This window comes from Brachionichthys hirsutus, chromosome 12 (genome assembly GCF_040956055.1).
Source record: "Brachionichthys hirsutus isolate HB-005 chromosome 12, CSIRO-AGI_Bhir_v1, whole genome shotgun sequence".
Taxonomy (NCBI): Eukaryota; Metazoa; Chordata; class Actinopteri; order Lophiiformes; family Brachionichthyidae; genus Brachionichthys; species Brachionichthys hirsutus.
Window position 1 is genome coordinate 10297037 of NC_090908.1, and position 26020 is coordinate 10323056.

At 45.1% G+C, this 26020-nt stretch overlaps 1 protein-coding gene across 1 annotated transcript; it reads left to right on the plus strand.

Moving 5' to 3' along the window:
* Positions 1-1061: 1061 nt before the first annotated feature.
* On the plus strand, positions 1062-26020 carry spegb (striated muscle enriched protein kinase b). The gene is made up of 41 exons (XM_068746763.1): positions 1062-1479; positions 6906-6992; positions 7421-7487; positions 7631-9150; positions 9249-9392; positions 9506-9688; positions 10285-10448; positions 10594-10682; positions 11510-11685; positions 11808-12068; positions 12149-12307; positions 12447-12636; positions 12737-12966; positions 13573-13692; positions 13818-13922; positions 14043-14249; positions 14336-14459; positions 14675-14847; positions 14947-15059; positions 15145-15313; positions 15418-15514; positions 15802-16002; positions 16183-16240; positions 16367-16444; positions 16545-16717; positions 16807-16833; positions 16926-17078; positions 17939-17981; positions 18125-18193; positions 18342-21030; positions 21138-21287; positions 21742-21858; positions 21979-22146; positions 22293-22415; positions 23159-23323; positions 23417-24221; positions 24400-24639; positions 24754-24977; positions 25109-25184; positions 25460-25609; positions 25757-26020. Exons 1-41 carry the CDS (start codon positions 1062-1064, stop codon positions 26010-26012), a joined length of 10761 nt encoding a protein of 3586 aa, XP_068602864.1. The 3' UTR covers positions 26013-26020.

A 26020-nucleotide genomic window follows, 5' to 3' on the forward strand; every position in this document is an offset into this window, starting at 1 on the left:
CTTCTCTTTGGACCCCCCGTCCTCATTTGTCTGCTGCTCGGGACTGGACTATACCTGCGCTGGAATGTTAAAAGTTACGTTTCTAGATTCCATTCTCCTGCCGTGCTTTTGGGTTCTCCCTGTGACTGGATATATATATATATTTTAGTCCAGATTTTTTGGGAGAGGAGTTCCTTTGTATCTACACACACACACACACGGTGATATTTTCTTCTTCAATATTTTACCACCTCAAAAGTTTCTACAAGTGACCGATACGAATTAAATATCTGTCCCACACCGGCCACCCCCCCTTCACCGTGCCGAGTATTGCACCCATCTCACGTGTTCTACTGACTTCAGGTTGGCTAAAAATGACAAGGGGGCGGGAGCTTAGCGGTGACTGGACAGATGGATCTCCATGCAGCTGTCATTGTAAGGCCTTGCTGGGCTGACTGGCAGAGTTAGGGGGAGATCGTGAGTGGGACTATTTAACTTGTGGGTCACCATTTGCTGGACAGGATTTAATGCAAGACTTCAAAGCTTCTGGAATTAAAGAGGAAACTCGGAGAAGACTCAAGACGCCCCGTCCTGCGGAGGGATTACGAGACATCACACGCAATTTGGGGAATGGTTGCAAAAGGCTGAGAAGCCACCAGGGAAAGGAGGAAAGAGAGAGCGAGGCCTTCACTTCCAAGAGACTGGTCAAGGGAGCTGTTAATGCAACTTGATCCAGAGGGTCCTGCCCTAAAAATACTTCTAGACAAGACAGTGGGAACTCTCTATCGATCTACCTGCTCCATCGCCTGGTAATCCACAGTTTCTTTTTCTTCTTTTAAACAGCAGAGGAGTTCCTAGATCAGAGACGTAGCACGTGTGTTTCTAGCTGGTGTTCATTTGGCTTCATCTGGACTAAAAGATCAACTGAAAATGTGAGCCTTCGTTTGCTGAACCTGCTCACGGACTCTGAAGCTCACGCTGGCTTTTGATTCAGGTCACAGACAAGAGGGTCCGGTCACCGTTACAGCCACAAACACGGTGAGAGGTTCTATTATAAGACCCGCTTAGTCCAGAGTTCAGCCATGAGAAAAGCTGAGGTGCAAATGACCCTTAAAAAGGGGGCAGATGAAGCGGTTGCACCCCCAAGCCCCATTATACCCCCAAAGCGGTCCAAAGCAAGCGTGGAGCACGTTGCCCCGGAACCTCAGGGCCCTGGGCGTCCCAGCCCGACTCCACCTGTTTTCACACGCAAAATGAGGAACGCCGCCGTGGGGACGGGATGCGACATCCGACTTAAAGTAGCCGTGGCTGGGGATCCCCAGCCGTCTCTGTACTGGTACCACAACAATGACATCCTCAACATGGAGAATCAGGAGTACGGGGGGCTTTGGATTCGGGACTGCAAGCCCAGCGATGCTGGCCTCTACACCTGCATCGCCAACAATCACCTGGGGGAGGCCCGGAGCAGCGCTGTGCTCGCCGTCCTGGATCTGGGTGAAGGTAATATTTAATGCAATTAAAGCTTGTATATAGATGTAAAAAAAAATAATGATAAAGTAACCTACCGAGGCATTATATTTATGAACACAAGTACTTTGGTATTAAGTCAAACATAAAAACTCTATTTTGTCCCCATTTCTTCCTCAGAGAAGATATTTTTGATAAAAAAACAAACAAATATGTGAATTATTTTCCCAAAATAGCTAATAAATATGGAATAAAATCCAAAAACTGAGCAATGGACTGGATGAAAGACGTCAGCGTCAGCTTGATAAAATGTGAGAGACTTTTAGGTTATTGAAAGTAAATATGTTGTTCGGGGTATTTTAATTTTCAGCCCATTGTTCTATTGTGTATTGAACACATTTGTCTTTCTGGAGTGATAGAAGTTTGTGTTTTATTGGTGACAATCGGGAAACGTTTCACAAATGTTCGGTCTATCTATCTATCTTTTTTTTTTTTTTGCATCCCCATTTAATAAATCTTGGCACTTATTTAAATTCACCTCAGCGGAGTTCTTTCACCACCACAGGTGCTTTGAAAAATGGAATTACCATCTTGGAAAAAAAAAACCCTGCCTTTCATACATCAGCTCGAGCACTCTGTCGTCGGGGGGGGGGGGGGTTGCTCAAACTCATCCTTTAATTTGGGACTGATTTGTCTATCTGGGAGTGCAAATGTAAGCATTTGCATGCAGAAATGTCATGCGGTGACATCAGTTCAATCAGTGAGTCATGACAGCGTCCCCCGATGGTGCAGAAGAAAGGACGGGCTGCTTGCATAACACGCCGGTTTCATTGCGCGAGCCGAAAGTCGGGTACTAAAAGGACGGCGACGTCTGCAGCCCGACCGAGTTGATGGCGAGGATTCCTTTCAGCGTGGGCGGCAGGATTTACAGGTGTATTAAATTCCATTTACTGTGTTGAGATTGGATGCTGCAGACATAGACCATGTAAAGGACGCCCAATCGGATGGCTCTGACCTGACTCGTTTACTACAAAAGATGCTCTCCCGAACTCGGTTCTAGAAATGAATTGTCTGGCGGGTCTTATTCATTAGCTGCAAACGAAACATTTTCCTTTTTGATTCTCCATCTTAACCTTCGGTATGATTCCGCGCCCCCACTTCACCGTGAGCATACAGTCTCCAGCTGTCCCATCACTCAATGATGCTGCCCAAAGCCTTCCTCCCTCCTTTGAAAACGTCTCTGTGGACCGCCCTCCCCCTCGTCCACCAACTCTCCCGAGTTATTTATACAGAGGAATGCGCCAGGCCTCAGATTTTTGCGATACTAGCAGGCCAACGTCGCTCCTGTTTCAGAGGAAGACATCACTGCTAATTTTAGCCCCCGTGTGACCTTTTTTTCCCCCTTTTCACTCCACCGATCAGGCAAAAAAGGCAATTTTATATCCAGAACATGTCGTAAATAAGAGCGCCTGCCATATGGTGCGAGTTCAGAGACATCTTTCATCTTTGCAACGCGGCGTGTTCCTCTATATCTGTCATCTTTTGCTTATTTATCCACTGGAAAAAAGCTGGCAATACAACTTTCATTTGAATCAATGGCACAGGTGTGAAATTGATTATTAAAAATGGCATTGGAGCGCATTGCACAAGGTTGTCAGGAGAAATGTGTTGGCTCATATTTGCTCACTTCCTAGCCGCTTAACGCTGCAGAACAGAATTAGCATTAGCAACATGTGTGCTCTTTCAAGCCTGTAACAGAGCATGCACCTTTTCTTTCTGCTACTTTGGTATGTAAATGCTCTGCTGCACTCGTTTGTTGCTAGGCAGAGATGAGCTGCAGCTGAAGCCGACGCGAATGTCGGTATCACCTTTTTTAAAGCGAACGCTGGAAACTTCAGACGTCACTATTGAGTGTGGACGTGGCCCCTTTCCAGGGTGTTTGGAAAGTTCACCGTGAATGCGAGCGAACAGGTGGAGCTGCAGTTACACTGTGGAAATCCCCTCCGTCGCCGCGTTGCCTTAATAAATAGAATCAATAACTCATCAAAAAATAGACACACGTCATTCATTCCGGGATGAGACCTCGTGGGGTTGGTTATCGTGGAGTTCAGAGCTGTTAAATGACACGGCGCCGCTTTTCAGAATCGCACCAGCTAACGACTGTGAAAGGCAGAGCGACCAGTCAGGTATTGGCTACTTAATCTACCTCAATGTATGCAAATAACTGAAAACAAATACTTAAACACAGCTCATGCGAAAATATGTCGTTTATATCGTTTATAAGGCTGGAGTCTTCACTGCAGCCTCGCTGGTGTGAAAACCAACCCTGTCTGAGCGACGAAGGGTTAAGTGTGTTCAAGCGCGCTGCCGTTAGATAGATGAGCAAAAGGCTTGTATCCTGTGTATTACATTAAGAACTGAGGGGGGGGGGGGGGGGGGGGGGCACAGTCTAGTTTATCATGGGTATAAGTGCATCTGTTTAAATTAGTTTGGGAAACTTTGAGACTTCATTTTAATTGCTAGAAATCTATCGGTGGAAAAATTTATTTATTATTCTGTCTCGGCCAAATTCCATAATGAGCTGACTGCATGGTGTGGCTGGTGAAAAGTATTCTCAACAGATGTGTACTTTAAATTATCATTGATGCATCTCTATGTATAACTCTGAGGTGTATGTGTAGCTCTCTATTCACGCTCATTAAAATATAAATACTTCTCTTGCCGTTGGAGTGAAATGTGTAAGCAGTGATGCGTTTATCTCTCCCTGACGGGGGGGGGGGGGGGGGGGGGGGGGGGGAGAATTCTGGGATAGTGAGTCATTTTAATATCTATCATGAGATAAGGACGGATGTCTTGGCAAATGCATCCAAAGATTTAGCTGAAAAACAAATTTGCCGTGCAAAATGAATGTGATGACTCGATTGTCTTTTGAAGGGAGCGCATCAGTGGAATGCAGCTATTGAATGCATCGCATCCCTTGGAAACGGGGCTGCTTTACAGTCAGTCTAAGCAAGCCAGCAACACATTGGCAGAGAGCGATGCAGAGGAGCAGGAGGACCCTTTTTTAGCGGCTGCAGCGATTCTCCCTCTCCCTGCCGACGGCACGGCGTCGGCTCATTTACGCCAGCTGAAGAGTAAGACACATGGGGAGGAAGGAAGAAATGAAAAATGTCAACCGGCGCCCTCGAACGCTGATATCAGGAGGGCTGGATCACTCCCACTGGTTTTTCTGCCTATCGGTGTGCTCAGCCTGTTGGGAGGAACACAGCGGGGGGATGATGCTCGCACTGTCGCTGGCTATTGTGTGGACAGAGGGGCTACCTCAGAGTGGGTGATGTGCATTCATCAGGCGTTTGCAACTGCAGATGGAGGTTGATGCTTTTCAGGAATGGATTCTGTCAGAATAAGTGCCGAGACTTAGAGGTGCAACTTGTTATTATATAACGGACCAAAGTGCCTTCTTCCCTCCTTTTTTTTTTTTTTTTTTTTTAAGCTTTTACCTGCATTTTAGGAGGCTTACAGTGAATTGCAAGATTAATCTTACATCCAGTACTTTTTGCAGAGGCTTTTAGAGAATGTTCTGATTTAGGCGTGTAGTTATGGCTCGGAACCCCCGGTGCATCTCGGGGAATACCCTGTTGCTGAATGTATGCTGAGACAAACAAACAAAAAAAAAAAAGGATCGAGGATACACCAACAGTGGCCATGAAAAAAATCCAGTCGAGAGAAACAAATCAGGCAAGTGCTATTTTGTGTTATCTTTGTTCGTCTTCTGTTCAGTATTTACTGAATGAAATGGCAAGAATGTAAAATAGTCCCATGAAGAATGTTGACAGGAGTGATGTGATGTATTACATCTGGCCACTGTGGTGTCTCTGACTGTCAAATGCGATAACCAGTGATAAATTAAAAAAGGAAACGCGTTCAGAGGCATATTTAGGTGGAAGCCAAAATAAATATTTTCAGACAAGGAGAGACTGAGGCAGCACTCGGCCCGAAATCTAATTTTGCAGGATGTAATTTGACCGGTGTGGTTTTTCTGTGAACTTCCAGTGACAGTTTTATGAACCACGCTTTGCTGGAACTGCAGTGGGATACGCACGGTTCCCTGCCCATTATAGCCACAGGTTGATTAAGCTGTCTTTTGCTTTACTTGTTCACAACTGAAGGCGGAGTGAAAGTCAGATAAATTCAAAGCAGACATTGACATAAATCCGTCAGATTCTTCAGACGGCCAGACTTTTGAAGGGTTTCTGTCTTATTTAGAAATTATTAATCAGTTACATTTAGGTCATATTTTTTTTTCATAATATTGGAAATGTGTTACAGTATTTGAGATTTGCATTAAATCAACCACTGCGAGAGGCCGCTTCATAGTTTCATTTAACTCACAGTAAATAATAAATCTATCATCTATAATTGTCATCATGGAAAAGGCTGCAAACATCCACGAGCTTTTATTTTGAAATCTGCAATATAGTCAAATGATATAAATACTGCGTGAATAGGCAGTTGGTTATGCACGCAGATCTTAAGTAACATTGTGAGCCTGACAAACACGTAACTGCAAAAGCACTCACAGCTCACTGCTTTACCCTTGTTATGTGAATAATACCTGGAAATATCCTTCTCGGTTCCTTTTATATCAAGGGAATCATAATATAGCCTCTCTCTTCTATGGAAGTAATTCCACCTACAGTTAAGCAAACACCTCATGAGAGCTGCTGGGATGCCAATGACTCGATACTGTTTCTATTTTGAGGTCTACCAGTGACTGTTTTTCTCCGTCTAAAAAAATCCTGCGGATGGTACAGCTGGAACGGTTTAAAATGAACCGAAACAAGTCCATTTTCTCTAAACAATGCTCATCCCTCTATTTATTATTACTATTATTATTATTATAAACATTATTACTTATTTGACTCCTATGTATTTCAGTTCTCATAATGTTAACTTGCTGATGAGATAATTGTGGAGAAAAGCAACTCAGCAATTATTCAGCTGCAGTCAGATTACTACATTAAGTATAGCTCCGCTAATGAAGAACAAAGGACATCTCTTTTAGTCTATGCCATGGGACGCTCCTTTATGATGAGTAAGGTTGATATGATTAAAGCTGTCCATGGAATTCATTTTTAGAGTATACTACTGTAACTGTTTGTGTTCTAAGTAGCATGTACCACCTTCAGCGCAAATTTGTACACAGAATGTATAGTTGGTTTTTTTTAAACGTAAAAAAAAGAGAGATGATTTGGTTTTATGCTCTATAGTAACAATTTGCTCTTCATCTTCTTCTTTTGGTGTAATTATGCATTTTTTTCCCCTGCTTGTTTAAAAGATAAATAAAAGGATATATGAGTACTGTTTCAACTTTCATGAATTTTACAAACTAATAATGTTCTCAAAGTTTTGCTCTGGTTCAAATCAAATTTAGTGACAAATCTTTCTTTTTTTTCCAGATTCCGAATCAACAGAGGATGAAGGTGAAGACCAATATGAGACCAAAGAAGATGATGGTGATGTGGAGGACCAGGCAGTCCATACAGGTATAGCCATCATTTGGATGACGCCTCTCTTACATGCTTTGTACTGGTTTTTATCAATAAAAATAAAGCAACATAATGACATTTATTTAGAATTCTAAAAAAGGAAGCTCGTGTTCATCTGCACTTACCCATGCAGTTATTTCCTTGATTTCGCAATCATCAGTAGAATGAGTTGGAAACAGCATTTTATAACTTAACAAAGTTGTGAGGATATGAGGAAGCTCAAAGTTACTAAAATGATAGAGAATAAATGAACCATAAAAAGGAGTATTAATGGTAATCGTTCCACCACAATTAGTTGGGTTGCTTATCATTTATTTTTACCAATTTTCACAGTGTTTACATGTCTAAAAATGTTGAATAGAGTACCTTCATTGTGTCGTTTGATAATTGCCGTATCATAGTTCTTGCATTTTCATTCAATGCAGTGTTGAACAGAGGTGCAGAGGATGACAACAGAATACATGGACATGAGGATCACTCTAACGCAACCAGGCAAGAAACAGGCAAATAAGGCTGACACTTCTTTAAGACCTCAGTGTGCTGAACGTATTATTGCAATCTGAATCCATTCTTAAACACAACACCAAATAAGCCTTTTGATTGCAATAGATTCTGCTTCAAATCATCTATTTCAGATTCCAGTCAGAGAGTTTTTCAAGAGAGTCTCCTTCTCACATCCTCCCACCCCCATCCCCAAGACTCATTAAACGTCCTTCCACCTCCCCACTGTCAAGTCGCTCTGGTTCGACTACACCAATTCACTTGCGGAAGAAAATTGCCTTGCCAACTGAATACCAAGACACAGTACCCGAGGAGTTTGAAGAGAAGGTTAAGCAGCCGAAATCACAAAGTAACGCCCCGGACTCCCGGCCACAGACTCCATTGAGTGAGTGCTCCCGGAAGGAATTTACTCCCAGACCATCCCCAAAGCTAACCAGGGCAAGCTCAAAGGTTTTTGAGAAAGTCCGCGGCTTAGAAGAGCGAAGACGAAGCCTTGATATTCCAGAAGGTTCCATCTCTGGTAGATCCTGGGCAGGGTTCAATCGTGCTGGATCAGTAGATTCAGATGATGGAGGAAGCAGGTTGGGCATTTCTAGAGAAAGCTCCAGGGAAGATCTGAGGGAGGCTTTGACAGAGGATGCTGCTGAACGGAGATCTATGTTTAGACAGAGAGCTGCTTCCCTCGAGGATAAACCTCGCTACTCTCAAAAAGTTCAAGATATCGAAAACAAGTTCACCGAAGAGCTGCAGCGGATTAAGAGACTTGTGGGTAAACCTCATCTGAAGAAGTCATTTTCAACTGAACAACTTACTCTGAAGAGCAAGCAGCGCCAGCCTCTAAGGAAAATTGAGCCCATTCCTCCGCAAGTCCTTCAAAAGCTCCAAGAAAGGGAACGAGCCCATTGGGCGAAAGAGCAGAAGGAGAAGGGATTAAGTCAGCAACCAATGCAGCAACAACAGCAAATGCAAGAGCAGCAAAGACCCCTACCCCAAAAGACAACCAGCACTGTTTCAACAACTGTAACAGTTAGTAGATTTGGAGAGGTTGCAGGCACCCCGGAGTCCATGCAGTTGTCTGACTTGCCAGGACAAAGATCACTTAGAGAGTTAAGTAGAGTCAGTCCAGTTACAGAAATTGTTCAGAGGTCGTCATCACCAGCGTTGTATTATCAACAAAAGGAAGAATTGGCTAACAGAAATGTTGCTGAGATGACATTACGCAAGGTCGAGCGAAGGCCGCAAAGTCCGCTCTTACAAAGGGTATCACGAGTTCAAGAATCCCAACGTATCCAAGAATCTTTTGCACAGGCATCGATCAAGGACGAGACTTCAGGGAGAAGGACGCCAATAGAAACTGTAAGACAAATTGAAAAAAGACCTGAAAGTCCACTGGTACATAAAAGGGCCGCCATGGTGCACGATCTTCCTCCTCAACCTCCTCCGAAACCATTAAGGATGTCACCAGTCACTCCAACAGAAGAGAGAATGGAGGTAGCGCCATCGAGGCAAGCCTTGAATTTAAGAATCCCTACAATTGTTGTTGAAGATGAAGAAATGGAGGCGGATATTCGCGCAAAGACCCCTGGCAAGGAGGGTCAACATCAGAAGACCAAAGGGAAGAAACGTCGCTCTCGACCCTTGTCTCCAGAATTAGGTAAGACTTTTTTTTTTTTTTATCTTTCCTTTATCATTTTGTACCAGATAGCTTGTCTCCAAATTAAGTACAGCCTTGTCTTCTGTTTAATTGTTCAGATTCTTCAGATGATTCTTATGTTTCCGCTGGAGAAGACCCAATGGAGGCCCCTGTATTTGAGTCTCCTCTCCAGAACACTCTAGCATCTGCTGGGGAAAATGTACTACTTAAATGTATAATTGCCAGTACTCCCATCGCCGAAGGTAAATTGTTGTTGTGTTTCAACAGCAAAAAAAAAAAACCCCACAAATATTTCAATGTAATTGAATGATTGCATTCCATTCTTAAAATGCCCTGTTTGTCCTCTCTGTTGAAGTTACCTGGACAAAAGACAACGCTGAAATTGTCAACCTCACCAATTACTTGGTCAAAGTGGAGGGTGAGAGACACAGTCTGCTCATTAAGGCAGCCAAAATAAGCGATGGTGGACAATACTGTGTGACTGCTGTTAATCAGGTGGGCAGAGCGTCCAGCAGGGCCACTCTCATAGTCAAAGCTGGTAAGTCTGACTTTGGCTTTATTTTACATTTTGCACCAGATGCATAATGTTGAATTATTTGATTGGCATTACTACTAAATTGAAGTGTTCTTAATTGCTTAGTTGGCCAAAATGTACTCATTAATAAAAACAGTCAAAGTCACATAACAATGTTTTTTTTATTTTATTTGAACAGCTCTTTAAAATAGACCCGGCGGCCTCTTCTCACGTCGCCATTGTCTTTCAGCTTATTTCTCTCCTGCTCCCTTATCATTATCTCTCTGAGCGGCATGCCTCTTCCATATATTCCAGCTGAAAAAACCTCACTTATAGTTACCATAGCAACTCGGAGGCAAAACTGAACCTATAATTTGCCCACTGAGACTCACTGGCTCAACCCACTGTGAATCCAGTATTGTTTGGATATCACATTTGACATCTCAGATTCCAATGATATTTTCAGGGAGCTTTTTTTCCCCTTTATCATTTCTGTATTTTTAATGAATTAAGTCCTGCACTCTCAATCCAAAATGTTTACAAACATGAAAAAGTAACTACAGGAGGTCCTTGTGAGGAACCGCAGCATGGAATAACATGCAGCGCTGGTGCTTTTGCAGACTCTGTGCAGGAGCCAAAGGGCAACCTAAGTGTGCCTATGGATATTAGCAGCCCAATTACATCTGATGAGGAGTATCTTAGTCCCCTGGAGGAAGGCATGGATTTTGGAGCACCAGAACCGAAGAGTGTCGACACACGATTCAGGAAACCCCCTGCCTTCCTGGTGAGACTGAACAGAGATGCAGTCTGATTAGATGCCTGAAAAGTTTCCCATTTCAAATATGATCTATGACAGACGATATTAATTTTCCCGTATGAGCAACCATCAGCATCCATCTAAAAATAAATTAATCGTTCATCTCAAACAGGAAACCGTGAGCGATCAAGCCGTCATCGAAGGACAGGAAGTCACCATGTCTGTCCGAATAAGTGGGCAACCCAAGCCCATGCTCTACTGGTGGGTTCCCTCACATCACCGCACTCCTCGAACCTGCTTGCATGATATAGAACTGGTCTAATTAAAGGGTAAAGGGTTATGTTTGTATGGTCTCTCCGGGTTCTCCGGTTTCCTCCCACCTCCAAAAACATGCAGTTTAGGTGAATTGATTACAGGCCATTTGTTCCCTGGGTTTTGTCGTAAGCCGACTAAGTTGTAAGTCGGCCCATGTTAAATTACCGTAAGTATATTGTGCTGGTTTTTAACTATGGGTGGACCTGTGATGCGCTACCCTCCCCCGCATCTCACCCATAGCAAGCTGGGATAGGCTCCAGCAACTCCAGTGAACCGCAAAGCAGAAAAAGCAGAAGAAAGTGGATGGATGGATGGATGATTTAATTTTACCTCAAATCAGTCAGTGGTTTGAATTTCTTTTTTTTTTTTTTTTACATTTGACAATAAACAAAGCTCAAATGAAAATGCCAATGCTTGGATGCTCTACACCTCGCAGCATCTAAAGACACTTCCTTGTTAACACATTTGATCCAAGGTTTGATTTCACGTGTGCCATGTAGCATATAATATCAGGCGTATCCTTTATTTTAGGAGATGAGAGTGTTTCTCATCCTGACTGACTCTGCAGGGAGTAGCGGGAAAATAAAATGCTAAACTTATCACCGACAATCCTGCCGATCGTAATGGAGCCTCCCCTCAGCAACTTTATGCCACTCGGAATAACATTTGAAAGTGTGCTTTTGTGCTTTTCTTTTTTTTCTGGAATATGTATGAATTCTTCATCTGTTTTGAAAACATAACACATTTACTCTATCAATTCTACTCTTTTCTAGGCTGAGGGACAGAGTCACGGTGAAAACGGGCCCACGGCACATTGTGCGCGAGACAGAAGACGGCGCTTTTGAAATGACCATCAAGTCAGCAGTGAGGTCGGACTCTGGGGGCTACACTTGTAAGATCATAAATGAGTATGGGATGAAGCAGTGTGAAGGGAAGCTGGAGGTTAAAGGTAGGCTTCTTTTCAAGGTTGCTTTTTTTTGGGTCGTACGAATCAGAATTCCTCTCTTCTTCCGTTGGGGTTTGGAACTATGTCCGAGCCTTCTTCAGAAAACGTGCTTTATGAACACCCAGGACGAGCAGTCCAGCCCGGTTTGGCCGTCGTCCGTCCGGTCCGGGACGTCACAGCCAAGGCTGGCGAGACGGTCATGTTCGAGTGTCACGTCACCGGGCCGAAGGACACCGACGTGGACTGGCTCGCCGATGGGAAGCTGATCCAGCCGGCGTTGCTCAACTGTAAAATGCACTTCGACGGAAGAAAGTGCCGACTGCTGCTCGACTCCGTACACGAGGATGACAGCGGGACCTACGTGTGCAAGCTCAGCACCGCTAAAGGTGCGATTCACGGCAAAGCGCCGCGATGCGTCTCTGATTTATTGGCCCCGTCTGCTGCTGCTAATTCGTTTGGTCTCTAGAGGAAGTGACCTCATGTGGGAAACTGAAAGTCATCCCGTCATGTGAACCTTTCTTCACTCGCAAGCTGGACGTCCTGGAAGTGATTGAGGGACGGAACGCTCGATTCGACTGCAAAGTCAGCGGGACGCCGTCCCCCAAAGTTATCTGGAATCACTTTGGTAGGACTTGGCTGTTAGAAATATACTTCTAGAGTTTTTGAATTTGTTTTTGCCCCGCATCACGTTTAACTTTAGCATCCACGCCGTTGTTTTTCTTTCACTTTTTCACCCCAAGATGTTACATTTCTCTGTTTTTTAGACCATCCACTTGCAGGAAGTGAAGACATACGTATTCTCCAGGAGGGTGGCCGCCATTCTCTCATCATTTCTCACGTCACCAATGACGACGAGGGTTTTTATACGGTCACGGCCCGCAACAGTCAGGGCGAGGCAGAGAGCTCAGCCGAACTCTACATACAAGAACCTCGGCCAGCCATTTCCTCACAGATGTAAGCGTGCTATCCATTACATATCGAGCTGTAGGGCCTCCGTGTTTACGGACTGATGAGGGACTGTAACCTTTTTATTTTTATTCTCCCTCCCCTTCAGGGCTAAACTGGAGAAGATGCCATCGATCCCAGAGGAGCCAGAGGTCCCAGAGAATGAAGTAGAGCGTTTCACGATGCCCGACTTCATCAAACCCCTTTACGACCTGGACGTCATTGATGGAAAGGAGGCCGTCCTCAAATGTAAAGTGGCCGGTTTGCCGTACCCCACCATCATCTGGTTCCACAATGGCAAAAGAATTGAAAGCACCGAGGACAGAAAGATGACCCAGTGTAAGTCAGGAGTCAGAATTTGGGTTTCACGGTGGGTCCACCGAGGGTCTGATTCTGTAGAGACGGACTACGGGCTTCTCGGCTTGCTGCCGAGGGCTGGCGATCACCCTCTGGAAAGCTTTGGATGAGCTTATGTGGCCCACATGTTTGCTATAACTGATGCTTAACAGTTCGTCTTAATTTGTAAAATCGCTCAAAACCTTACCAAGTTTTTACACTGTGGAAAGAAATTACTTCAATTGAAAATTTAGATTTTAATCAAAATTAAAATTAAATGCATAAATAATAATAAATGTATCAACTGTGTGTAGAAAACTGTCTCAAAAACAAATTATCTCAGGAATAGGACCCAGTTTCATTCATCCTCACTTTCAAGATACTAAATAGTGATACGTTGTCCAGGATAAATACAATTTATTTAATTTACATAAATATTTACAGTATTTCTCCAACTGGCAATCAACAGTGCGTCACGTTTCTAAGTCTGTGAGTTGATGGCCTTGTTCAGGTTGAGGTGAATGGAAGTCGACCACAGTGCTAGGACAACATTTTTTAATATTTATATTGACATGCTTCGTATCATCTCACCTCTGCTTCCTCCTGCAGTCCGTGACGTCCACAGCCTGGTCATCCGCTCCGTGTGCCATGCGCACGGTGGCGTCTACAAGAGCGTCATTTCTAACAAAGTGGGCAAGGCTACCTGCTATGCTCACCTTTATGTCACAGGTAATTTTCATCCCGTTTACGGCATGCTGCTTTAAAACATTTTTTTTTGTTTCCAATTATATAAATACATCTAAACCCCACAAAGTGACATTGCATAGTAGCATTGTCGTCATTCGTTATTTCAGATATCCTCCCTGACCCTCCCGATGGGGCTCCGGTGATAGAATCCATCACTGGTAAAATCATCACCTTAAGCTGGAAGAAACCAAGGAGACTGGACCCTTCCATCGGTGCGTTACAATAATCTGAGAAGCATTTTCATCTCAAAAGTTAAATCCGTTGATTCTGGGTTTTATTTAAAAATATTTATTCTTCAAAACACATTTAACAAAAATCAATTCTCACATTAGATCCCAGCTCCCTGATGTACGCGATCCAACAGCAAGCGCTCGGCTCCATCCAGTGGACCATCATAGCCTCTGGCCTGCAGGAGACAACCTACACCATCAGCACGCTTTCTAAAGGTGTGCGCTACGCCTTCAGGGTCCTGACCATCACCTCGAAAGCCTTCAGCAAGCCCTCGCCTACCACGGAGCCGGTGCAGCTCCTGGACAGAGGTATACGCTCCCGTGTTTGGAACGGCAACACCCACCTTCCAGAGATCACGACGTGTTCAGTGTTGTTTGCTTCAATCCTCTTCCAGGTTCCCATCTGCAGGAGGCTCCGGTGATTACCGATAAGCCGGACATTGTGTATGTGATTGAAAACCAGCCGGCCACCGTTACTGTCACTCTCAATCACGTCAATGCTGCAGTGATCTGGAAAAGGTATGTCAGGTTTTATATTGTTCCGAATTTTATGTCACGCCCTAAACAGACTCGGAAATCAGTCTTGGGTTAATCTTGTTTCCCGCCATTAAACTTAAATAAAATTCATATTCACACAATCTGTTTTTTGGGGGTTTTTTTTAAACAAGTATTCGCTGTTCTACAATCTATATTGTAATTACTCCTGCTTCACAATATAAAACCCCTCGCTGCAGGGGGGGTGCCATCCTGTCCAGCAAGCCAGGCCTGTACGAGATGTCGATGCCAGACGACGATCAGCACATGCTGAAGCTGTTCAGAGTCAAGGCTGCAGACGTCGGAGAGATGATGTTTCTGGCGTCCAACAAATACGGCAGTGACGGCTGCACCTTCGGCGTCGAGCTGGCGGGTAGGCGGCGGATGCACCCGGCTGCTCACCTACAGGTGTCCGTCACACCTGCCCCTTGTCTAAAGTTGATGCAGCTTGGTGTTTCGTCTTTGTTCACAGCGCCACCGACATTCGAAACCATCATGGAGGATTTGGACGTTTGCATTGGGGAGACGCCCCGTTTTGCTGTGGTTGTGGAAGGCAGACCCGTTCCTGATATCCTCTGGTTAAAGGTCTTTATCTTATTTAGAAATATACCAAGCCAGGTTTTTCTTAGTTACGGAAATCTCAGGAGAACTTATCAATGTTTACTTTCAGAATGACATCCTTCTGTCGGAGAGCAGTCACTACACGTTTGTGTATGATGATAATGAATGTTCTCTGGTGGTCCTGAATGCTCGGCCAGAGGACTCCGGGGTTTACACCTGTACTGCCCGGAACCTGGTGGGATCTGTGTCCTGTAAAGCAGAACTCACCATTCATGAGTGTAAGAGACCAATAAGAAGCCGTTGCAAATAGGAACGGCTGAGCTTTACCGGAATCATTTCTAAATTCCCCTGCAACTGCGTGAACCTCGCTTTATCCCTGCAGCCAAAAGCAAAGAGGATCCAATGGATGACGAGGAAACGATCCTCAGAAAAATGCGCAGACTCACTGACCACTATGACGTCCACAAAGAAATTGGAAGGTGAGCCTTTTATCAAGACAACATCTGCAATCCCACACTTTGATGGAATGAAATTCAAAGTTGTGGCTGTTCCGAGTAAAATCAGTTTTCTGTGGATACAGCTGGTCCTCACTTGCGTTCCGAAGACCCGTCACTAATCAATTCCTTGTTGCTAAACGCAGACTTTTAAATGGCCAAAAGCCCGTCGTGACGCCGAGTCGTCGCTAAACGAGCAGGCCGTTAAATGAAAACCATCGGTATTCAAACTGAGGCTGAATTTGTACCTCCTGATTTTTATTTTCCTGCAGAGGTGCGTTTTCCTATGTGAAACGTGTGACCCAGAAGATCGGTAAAATGGAGCACGCTGCAAAGTGTATCTCCACGCGGGCCAAGAAGAAGGCATCTGCCCTGAGAGAGATGAATATGCTTTCCAGGCTGGACCACGAGAGGGTGCTTTACTTTCACGATGCCTTTGAGAAGAAGAATGCCGTCATTATCATCACTGAAACGTATCCTTGCTGTGCACCAGGTCACGTGTGTAACGTCACTTGAGAGGGGATTTATATGATGATCTTTTTTTTTTTTACGCTCTTGTAAGTGCAAGTGTTATTCTGGGGCGTTTTACAGGTAACATTTTGTGTTTGACTAATCTGAAGTGCCAGACTCGCCTTAATTCGTTTTTTTTAAAGATGCCACGAGGAGCTGCTTGACAGATTTTCTAAGAAATCTTCAATAATGGAGTCTGATGTGAGTCCTGTAGTTTCACGCTGCACAAGCAATTCTCGCACTGCAAAATTCAATGTAGCGATTCAGTATATAATTTAATGTGATAGATTATATATGTAGCTACGTTTCCTTTTTGGTCTTCATCAGGTGCGTTCATGCATGAGACAACTGCTTGAGGGAGTGAACTACCTTCATCATCTGAACATCATTCACCTGGACATTAAGGTAAGACCTTCATTCCTTTCTGGAACCATCTCGTTTTTAATACTGCATCATCGTCTACCACTGAATGTATCACCGACTTCCCCCCCCCCCCCCTCCTCAGCCCGATAACATACTCGTTGCGGATCCTCACGGCGATCAGATCCGGATCTGTGACTTTGGCAATGCGGTCGAGATCACGCCTGATGAGGCTCAGTATTGCAAATACGGCACACCAGAATTTGTTTCGCCAGAAATTGTCAATCAGACCCCCGTGTCCAAAGCATCGGATATCTGGTAGCATATCTCTTCAAATAAACCATTCATTTTCTTGCATGCACTTTGAGATCGTACCTCGTTTTAATTTTTACGTTTTATTTTCGTAGGCCAGTGGGAGTTATTGCATATCTGTGGTGAGTAAAAATATATACAGGATTTTGTTACTACTTGTCAGCCTTTCCGGTTAGTGTTAATAAACTTCTCAAGGATTTCTCCCTGCCATCAGTCTGACGGGAGTTTCTCCATTTGCTGGAGAGAACGACCGCAGCTCAGTGCTGAACATCAGGAACTACAACGTGGCCTTCGAGGAAAGCATGTTTGCCGAGCTTTGCAAGGAAGCTAAAGGGTTCATCATCAAGCTGCTGGTAGCAGACAGGCTGTGAGTGACGTCCATGTAGCTCTATTTTGAGTAAATGGCAAAGAGTTTATGTTTTCAGTCCAGTTTGTTGGTATTTTTAGGATTAATAACAGATTTATGTAGAAGCTGCTGGCTTTGCATGGAGCACATTAAATTTTGTGTTCAAAGAGGACATAATTATATTAAAAAAAAATTACTTTCAATGAGCAGAAATCAGTCGTGACCCCTCCGCTCCGGTTTGACAGAGCAGCGGTGGGCGAGTGTCAAAGAGATTGGTGAATTCTAAATTACAAATAAATAAAGAACTAAAAACCAGTGGGTGCTGCATGCAGATGAGGTGCACACATCTCTTCATACAGGCATGGCATGGGCAGGCCGGTGGAGAGAGAGATGGATGCAATGCAATCCTATGTTACGATTGTGCACAAAGTAATAACTAGAATAAAACACAGGCACACATAGGGACTCTGCAGAAACCATTACGAGCATCCGGGGAGTCGTAAGTAAAGGTCATCTTTTCAGCCATGCACAACCGTCTGTTGACTTCATTGTAATATTTATAAAAACACAGTGTATGCACGCATATAACAGCTGTGCTTGCAGATTAGCATCATATACAGGATGGAATCCAAGTTAGACAAAGACCCACTTTCATATTTATTTTTCAACAAGAGAAATCCAGTAGTTTTTGCATAATCCTGCTAAAAAACAAACAATGTCAAAAACCTAACCAAATTGGCGGAGGTAAATATATACTCACGTGTATCGAGTAAATAAAAACTAACGTGTATATTTAATACAACCAAGTCCATATAGCTTATTAACTTTGATAATGAAAGGAAATCTCATATAATATTTCAATTTTAAAATTGTTTATCTAGGAGACCAGATACTCGGGAATGTCTCCGACACCCCTGGTTCAAGGTAAGACTCGGCCAGTAGAACTTATTTAATAGTTTCTATCTCTTCCTGCAAATGCTATCCAATGAAATTTTACTTTGACAAGTCTGAGCGTGATCGCATTCTAAATGCAATTTTATTATATTTAACATCTATTCATTATACAGACACTGAGCAAGGGGAAGGCTATCAGCACAGAAGCAATGAGGAAGTTTGTATCTCGCAGAAAATGGCAGGTGAGGGTTATTTGATTTTGCATATGTTTTTTTATGGAGCACTATGTCTAGAATATAGTAATTATATAATATAATTATGTATATGGATAATTATGAAGTGTTTTCACTTTCTTTGATCTTTTTCTATATTGAACCTTCTCTTTCATAGCGTTCACTAATCAGTTACAAATCAAAAATGGTCATGAGGTCCATACCTGAATTGTTGAATGATTCCTCCAGCCATACCTCAATTGCGATTCCCAGGCACCTTAAGGAAGGCTCGCCTTTACCCTCATCATCATCAGATTCTGACGAAGACATTGATGAACTGCCATTTATTCCAATGCCACTTAACATGGAATTCTCTGGATCGAGGATGTCCTTGAATGACATCCAGACTAATGAGCAGGACACAGGACAGCAGAATGGTAAAGGGTCCCCTGTTCAAGCCCAGGAGGCAATGGATTGTGACACTACGCACACTGATAAAGAAGAACTGGGTAAAAGCCGCCAACGGAAAAGGTCATCACAGGACAATGACAGGGGTTCCTCAGACGAAGAATCGCCTGCTGAATTACCGCAAAAGTCAGAGCTTACTAGGAAACCCCTGCGAAGAGGCTCAAGTATGGAGTCAGACAAACCAGAGGGTGCACGACGAAGAGGAGAGCTGAGGCGTGGAGGTTCAGCTGACAGCGCATTGCTGCTTCGGATTACGCCTGAAGAAGGAGATGGAGAAGGAAATCAAGAGGATGGCAGGAGAGTCCTAAAGAAAGCTGTCTCCATGGAACTGCCAAGGAGGAGCACCAGCCCAGGAACGGCCAAGATGAGTCAAGAAGACTATGCTCTGAAACTGGAGCTGATGAGACAGCGACTGCTTCGGGGTGGATCTGTGGACAATAAGATGAGTGGACTGAGAGGACCGCTTTTGGAAACCTTAGGAATGGGAGATGAAAAACGTGCAATATCAGATCGCTACTCTCGTACTGCCCGTTTGTGCCCGCCTCCGCTCACGCGAGCCGCGTCCAGTGATTCCGCAAGAGACGAAGTTCCCAAACCCAAAGTTTTGCGTAAAGCCGCTTCTTTTAGTCAGGGTGATTCAGAGCCCATTGCTTTACACCGCCGGTCTGGGGCTCCCTTGGAGATTCCCTTGGCACAGGTTGAAGAGAGACGACTTAAGGAGGCTATATCTATGTCAGCGCTCACTGAGCAAATCAAGCTAGACTCGCGTCCTGTAACTCCCAGGGAGCCTTCCCCAAAACCACAGATACCAGAATCTGCTGTGCAGGAAAGTCCCGCTAAAACAGAGACTGAGGAATCATTTACGGGTAAGGAGATGATGCCGGATGAGACGAGGGACAACAAGATGAATGGAGAGACTACAGATCATTTTGACGAGAGATCCAGCACAAGTGGTTTCTCAGAGAAAGACACGAGTATATCAGAAGAACCCATGCTTGAATCGGGTCAAATAGTTCCTACACCAGCTATTGTGGTCCAAAGCTCTACATTAGATGAAGAAATGGAGGAAGCTGGACAAGAAGAGAAAGACGAGGTTATGAGAGAAGGAGAAACAATTGTTGATGATGCTGAATCAAAGGTTCAAGAAAAGGTTTCTGAAGTAAAAGTACATGAAGATGGAAATATGCCTGCTAGATCTTCTGATATGATCATAACGACAAACTCGGTTCTAGTGAAACCAACAACAGAGTGCTCTGATACCCCAGCAGATGTTGTGTCAACTTATGTAACACCCTCACCTCCGACTCGGGTCGTTCTCCCAGATGGAAGAACTTCGGCATATGCCAGTATCATGCAGACAATCATGGTCCCTTCACTTCAGCCTCTCAATGACCAACAGTTAGACCCTTCTGCACCTATGGATGCTCCGTCGACCTCGCCATCCTCCATAGCAACTGAAATGTCTTTACCTGTATCACCTGCCAGCATTTCTTTTGCTTTGCGTGGTCCACCAAAACCAATTGTCTTGTCAACGACTGAGCACCCCGCTGTGTACTCCAGGGTGGCATCACCAGAAACGATCTCCAAAGAACCCAGTCCACCAAAGACTCCCACATATTCCTCATCTCAACAAGAGTTATCAGCAGGGACTAACATTGAGGACATTAGCTCTGAGGAAGTATTTAAAGCCCGCTTCAAGAAACGGGAGTCTTCCCTATCAAGAAGTCTAAAGTTTCTGTCAAGGTCAAAAAATGAGGAAAAAGTGTTTCCGCCAGACTCTACAGAGTCAGGTGAAGAGGTATACAGACCTGGGCCAGTTGGTGCACCGTTAGAATTAGCACAGAGGAGACTTGAAGAGAAATCAAAGTCAGTCCAGGATCTTCGCGAAGCTCAAAGGGACCAAGGCTTTATGAGAAGGCTCTCTATGCGCCTAAAGAGAACCCCATCAACTGAGCGCAAGATCGAAATGACCAAAGAAGACGATTCAGTTTCTTCTACACGTAGGCTTTCTTGGACGCTTGGCCGAAGGGGGTCACAGGACAAGAAGGAAGTCGAGATGACACGGATGGATGGTGAAGTTGACACAATGGGGGGACAGGATGAGAAGGAGCAAAAGAAACCGAATGAATCACCGGTGTTGGCATTGCGCAGAAAGATTGAATCAACAGTGGCCGGTATCTCCACAAGAATTCGTAGCTACTCAGAGGAAAGGAAAGCATTGGAGGACAAAGAAACAAAGCGGACACCAATTCTCTCCATGCTGCGTCGCTCAACATCAGAGAGCCGTGCCATGAAGGTTCCAGGTGTTCCTCAGAACCAGCTGGCATCTCAGGCTAGTAATGGTGCATCGTCAGAGTCAATAGACTCCATGTCCAGCCTCAAGTCAGAAACAGCGAAGGGTAGGAAGCACTTACTTATGCACCTTACCGAATATGGAGTGGTTCTTATGAATCACGTTTTCTGAAACTTCTGATAATTAATGGCGCTGTTTGTTTTTCTTACAAAGGTTTGGAGGTTGAGCGCAGATCCCGCTGGGACCGATGGGGCCTGACCAGAGGGAAGAGGGACAAGACAGTATCACAACCTGACATACCAACAGCAATCTCCAGAGAAAATAGTTTCCTACGTTCACGCCAATACTCCAAACTAGCATCTGGTAAAGGATTAAACGGAATGACTGATAATCTCATTATGTTAAAAGCCAATCGCATACATGATGTAGGTTAAAATAGCCCACCTGACTGCAAAGAACGTGTGTGGCAGATGCGGCATTTTACGAAAAAAACAAATGGCTGTGCTTAGCTCTCGCGGGCCACAAAAAATGACTTGGAGGGCCACGTTTGGCCCCAGGGCCATGGATTTGACACATGTGCACCAAGCCATCCGAATCTTTTTTTTTTTTTGACACTCTTGTACTGTCACCTGACTCCATTTTTTTTTTTTTTTACTGTCATGGCCACTCCATGTTTCTGGGCAAAACTAAATGCAATGGACTGTACAAATTCTAAGGCTTAAAACTGATGTTCAGACAGATGTGCCATGATTAAATTTGACCATATCCAGTTTGGAAATGATTCAGCATCTCTAATATCTTAATATTGATCTCCCAGATTTCCCTCCTGTATTCCACATTAAGCTGAGGGATCATGTCCTGTTGGAGGGGGATCCAGTCACGCTCAGCTGCCTGCCAGCAGGAAGCCCCCACCCACTTGTCAAATGGATAAAAGGTCATTCCGCACAGAAATGTATTAATCTTACGGGACCGTTCCCTGAAAGGTTCTTCTTCTTTACTATTAAATAATAAGCAGTGCACTGTTGACCATCCCCATGTATGCATGCTCCCTCAGATAAGAAGCCTCTGGAGATTGATGCCAGAATGAACATGATCGCCTGCCCTGATGGTCGGCAGCTGCTGATGATTATGCACACCACCAAAAAGGATGCAGGGGTCTATGAATGTGTCGCTACGAACCCTCTGGCTTCTGTGTCCAGCTCTTGCACAATATCCCTTGCTCGTAAGTACGAAGGCATACATCAGCTAAATGTGAGAAGTCGTTTAGCGACGGGGATCTTTGGAACATAACTCCGTCGCTAAGTGAGGACCAGATGTACAGTAAGAAATACTGAAATACTGATGATATGTATGTCATGTTCTTCACAGGTCTGCCCAATCAACCTGGGACCCCTGAAATACCTCAGAAGTACAACAACACAGCCTTGGTACTGTGGAGGCCCTCAGACACCATGGCCCCATGCACATACTCCCTGGAAAGGAGAACAGAGGGTCCGTATTTGCAAATATATATATATATATATCATTTACATAACTTTTGTCAGATGGACCCCACGGGATCCTGAGGTTGGCAGGCTAACCATCCAGCACCAATCTTTCCTGCATTGCAATACCACTTTGTAGCTCTAGAGGTCAGAATATTTTTTCCCCCTTATACCCCCTTATGTTGTTTCTGCTGGAGAATGTGGTCAAACAGCAAGTTTCATAGCAGCATTAGCATGTAGTCTCTTAAGTGAGTGAAGCAAAAGTCAAGAAAGTCACTTTTCTTACAGATATTGTGCTTATTAAGCATACAATCACATCTATTGAACACACACGCATTGTATAAAGTGTGTTTTCCTCCATCTCTGGTTCGCTCAGAATAAATCTACAATTCACAAAGTAAGACGTGTAAATTATAATCACTCAGCATTTCACCTTTCATCCCAGAGTCATAACTCTCCTCTGAAAAGCTGTAAACTAGCCCTGGACTGTGCCATTAAAGTGACATCTGTATGTCTTGAAAGCCGTGTTCAGTCCCAGTCTGGTGATTGTAGCTCCCAGCAACCAGTAATTCTACCTGCCATCCAGGATCTATCCCGTCTGCCGTAGAGTCCCTGACTCCTCAGCTATCCTTTTTTTTTTTTTTACCTTGTCTGCATTCGTGCCATCCTCAGCTATCCTTGAGTTCCCTCCTCTTAATCAAAAGACCAATCAAACTACATACTGTATATGATCTTATTGTGACTCCATAGGTGAGCCCAACTGGTTGATCGTGGCTACGGGGGTTGCAGACTGCTACTACAATGTGGTTGACTTGCCAGCAGGGGGCTCCTTCAGGTTTAGGGTGGCATGTGTCAATAAAGCTGGCCAGGGCCCCTACAGCAACCACTCAGAAGTGGTAAGCCTCGATACCTCAGGTATGTAAGAGAAGATGTCATCTCGACAATGTGTCGAAAAGGATCCTCACATTGCTTATAGTGTCAGATTATCCCCTTTCTGTTTTACAGCAGAACCAGCAAAACCCAGTGCGTCTGTGGTGGTCAAAACCGTGCCTGCGACTTCTCCTCCTCCTCCTCCTCCTCCCCCCGTCGTGATGCTGTCATCCATGAAAGTGCCTCCCATTAAACCAGCTCCTAATAAATCCACGACAGCAGTGACGACCACCCCTCCGTCAACTTCACCACCTGTTCACTCTGTGGGTAACTCTGAGCCTCCGGTAACGATCGAACCCAGTGTTCAGGTTGACGCTAGCCTTCCTGCTGCAGCGTCGCCCATCAGCACAGCCTCCTCCCAACAAGCTGCTGTCCAGACAACCACGGCTGTCCAAGCCACGCCGGCGAAAGCCAAGACTACGCTCAGCATCAGTATGAGCAAACCCAAAAAGAAACTGTCTCCTCCGCCTGTTGTGCCACCAAAACCCCAAAGTCCTGTAAATGCGGCCCAGCCCGTCGACGACAAACCCCCAACTCCTGCACCCCCACCTGCGTCTGTCATCGGGAAACCGATTTCATCTGTTCCGATGTACAAGCCAGCTGCGACTGCCCAAATCACTTCTCGGTCAAGCTCCACCCCAGCAGCCGCCGCCCCTTCAGTCGCACCTGCGACTCTTCCGCCACCTGCGGCGGTGGTGGTGGTGCCGAGCGTAACGCCTACGCTACAAGGAGGGGACAGTCGCAGTACCCCGTCTGGACGGCTCACGCCATCAGGACGAGCGACACCGTCCGGACGTAGGACGCCGATGGGTAAGCCCGGAGAGGGATCCCTGCGCCAGGGAGTTCCCCAGAAGCCTTACACCTTCATGGATGAGAAAGCAAGGTAATGATTGCAAGATGGAATGATCAAAAAAAGAGCCCACGGACATTTGACAGCGACAGTCGAACACCGCATTGTTTTTATGCCGGGGTTTGACTGCACAGTAAAATGTCTCTTGGCTCGTCTCGGACATGCATCGTGTAGAAAAGGAACCAGGTTACGTCTTCTTTATTCCACGCAGGGGTCGTTTCGGAGTGATCCGCGAGTGCCGGGAAAATGCCACAGGCAACCTCTTTATGGCAAAGATCGTTCCGTACGAGGCAGAGAGCAAGCAGGAGGTGCTGCAGGAATACGACATCCTCAAGTCGCTTCATCACGAGCGGCTCATGGCGCTGCACGAGGCCTATGTGACGCCCCGCTACCTGGTGCTGATCGCAGAGTACTGCGGGGGGAAGGAGCTGCTGTTCAGCCTGACAGATAGGTGAAGCAAGATGCTTGCAAATCGCTGCGTCGGTTCTACTCGCTAATTTATTCTGGATGAGCTGAAAGCACGAATCGAGTTTTCCTAAGAAGAAGCTTTTGTGTTTTTTTTCAGGTTCCGTTACTCGGAGGATGATGTGGTGAGCTACATCGTGCACATCCTTCAGGGTCTGGACTACCTGCACACCAGACGCATTCTCCACCTGGACGTCAAGCCGGAGAACCTTATTGTCACCTACATGAACGTCATTAAGATCATCGACTTTGGCAGTGCTCAGACTTACAACCCGCTCTTCCTCAAGCAGTTCAGCCCCCCAATTGGAACACTGGAGTACATGTGTAAGACCGCTGAGACCGTCGACTGTTGATGAAGCAATGTCTGCGGTTCAAAGACTATGATCAGATGAAGTTTGCAAAAAAAAAAAAAAAAACACTGAGACCTGTGCACTGATCGTTTCTTCTCCTCGCAGCTCCAGAGATGTTGAAAGGGGATGTTGTCGGTCCTCCAGCTGACATCTGGAGCTTGGGCGTACTGACTTTTGTCATGTGAGTACTGCTTTCGCAGCTTCCGCCTGAGTCCTCTTTAAATGGCAACGCAAATGCAGTTCTTTTGGTGCAATGATAATTGTGACGCAAACGTGTCTGCTGAGTTTACAGTCCGGATTCCATGTCTCTACGTCGGCATAATCTCATTTTTGATGAGCGTTTCGCGTCTTTTTTTCTAATTGATTTGATTCACAATCGAGTCATAAGAAATGCGTGTGTATCATTTGAGAGTTTTTTTTTTTTTACAGTGTCTCGTCTTTCTCTTCGCTTTCCAGGTTGAGCGGCAGGTCGCCTTTCCTGGAAATGGATCCTCAGGAGACCGAAGCCAGGATCCAGGCAGCGAAGTTTGACCTCTCGAAACTCTACCAGAATGTGTCCCAAAGTGCCTCTTTGTTTCTGAAGAAGATTCTGTGTAGCTACCCTTGGTAAGCCACGCTGTTTTGTGTCCAACATATTATCCCCATCCTGTTAAAGAATTGTCTAATTAATGTGCAAATCGTGATGAGAACAAACATTTACCACAGGACAGACGTCACACAGCCGATTTTTTTGGAAATCTTTCTTTCCCACAGGGCCCGTCCCTCCATCAAGGACTGCTTCAATAACTCTTGGCTTCAGGATGCCTACCTGATGCGTCTCCGCAGGCAGACTCTCACCTTTACAACGACACGTCTCAAGGAATTCTTGGCAGACCAGCAGCGCAGGCGAGAGACGGCGGCCACGAAGCACAAAGTTCTCCTGCGGTCCTACCAGAGCACTCCACAAACTCCCACCAGCCCAGCCACGCCAAATGTGCCAATGTCCCCCGCCACACCCGCCGTCCAGTGAAAACGGGC

Coding starts and splice junctions, on each gene's coding strand:
- spegb (XM_068746763.1), top strand. CDS start 1,062: ATGAGAAAAGCTGAGGTGCAAATGACCCTTAAAAAGGGGGCAGATGAA. Junction 17,079..17,938: donor CTGCTGGTAGCAGACAGGCT/GTGAGTGACGTC, acceptor TTGTTTATCTAG/GAGACCAGATACTCGGGAAT. Junction 25,610..25,756: donor ATTCTGTGTAGCTACCCTTG/GTAAGCCACGCT, acceptor TCTTTCCCACAG/GGCCCGTCCCTCCATCAAGG.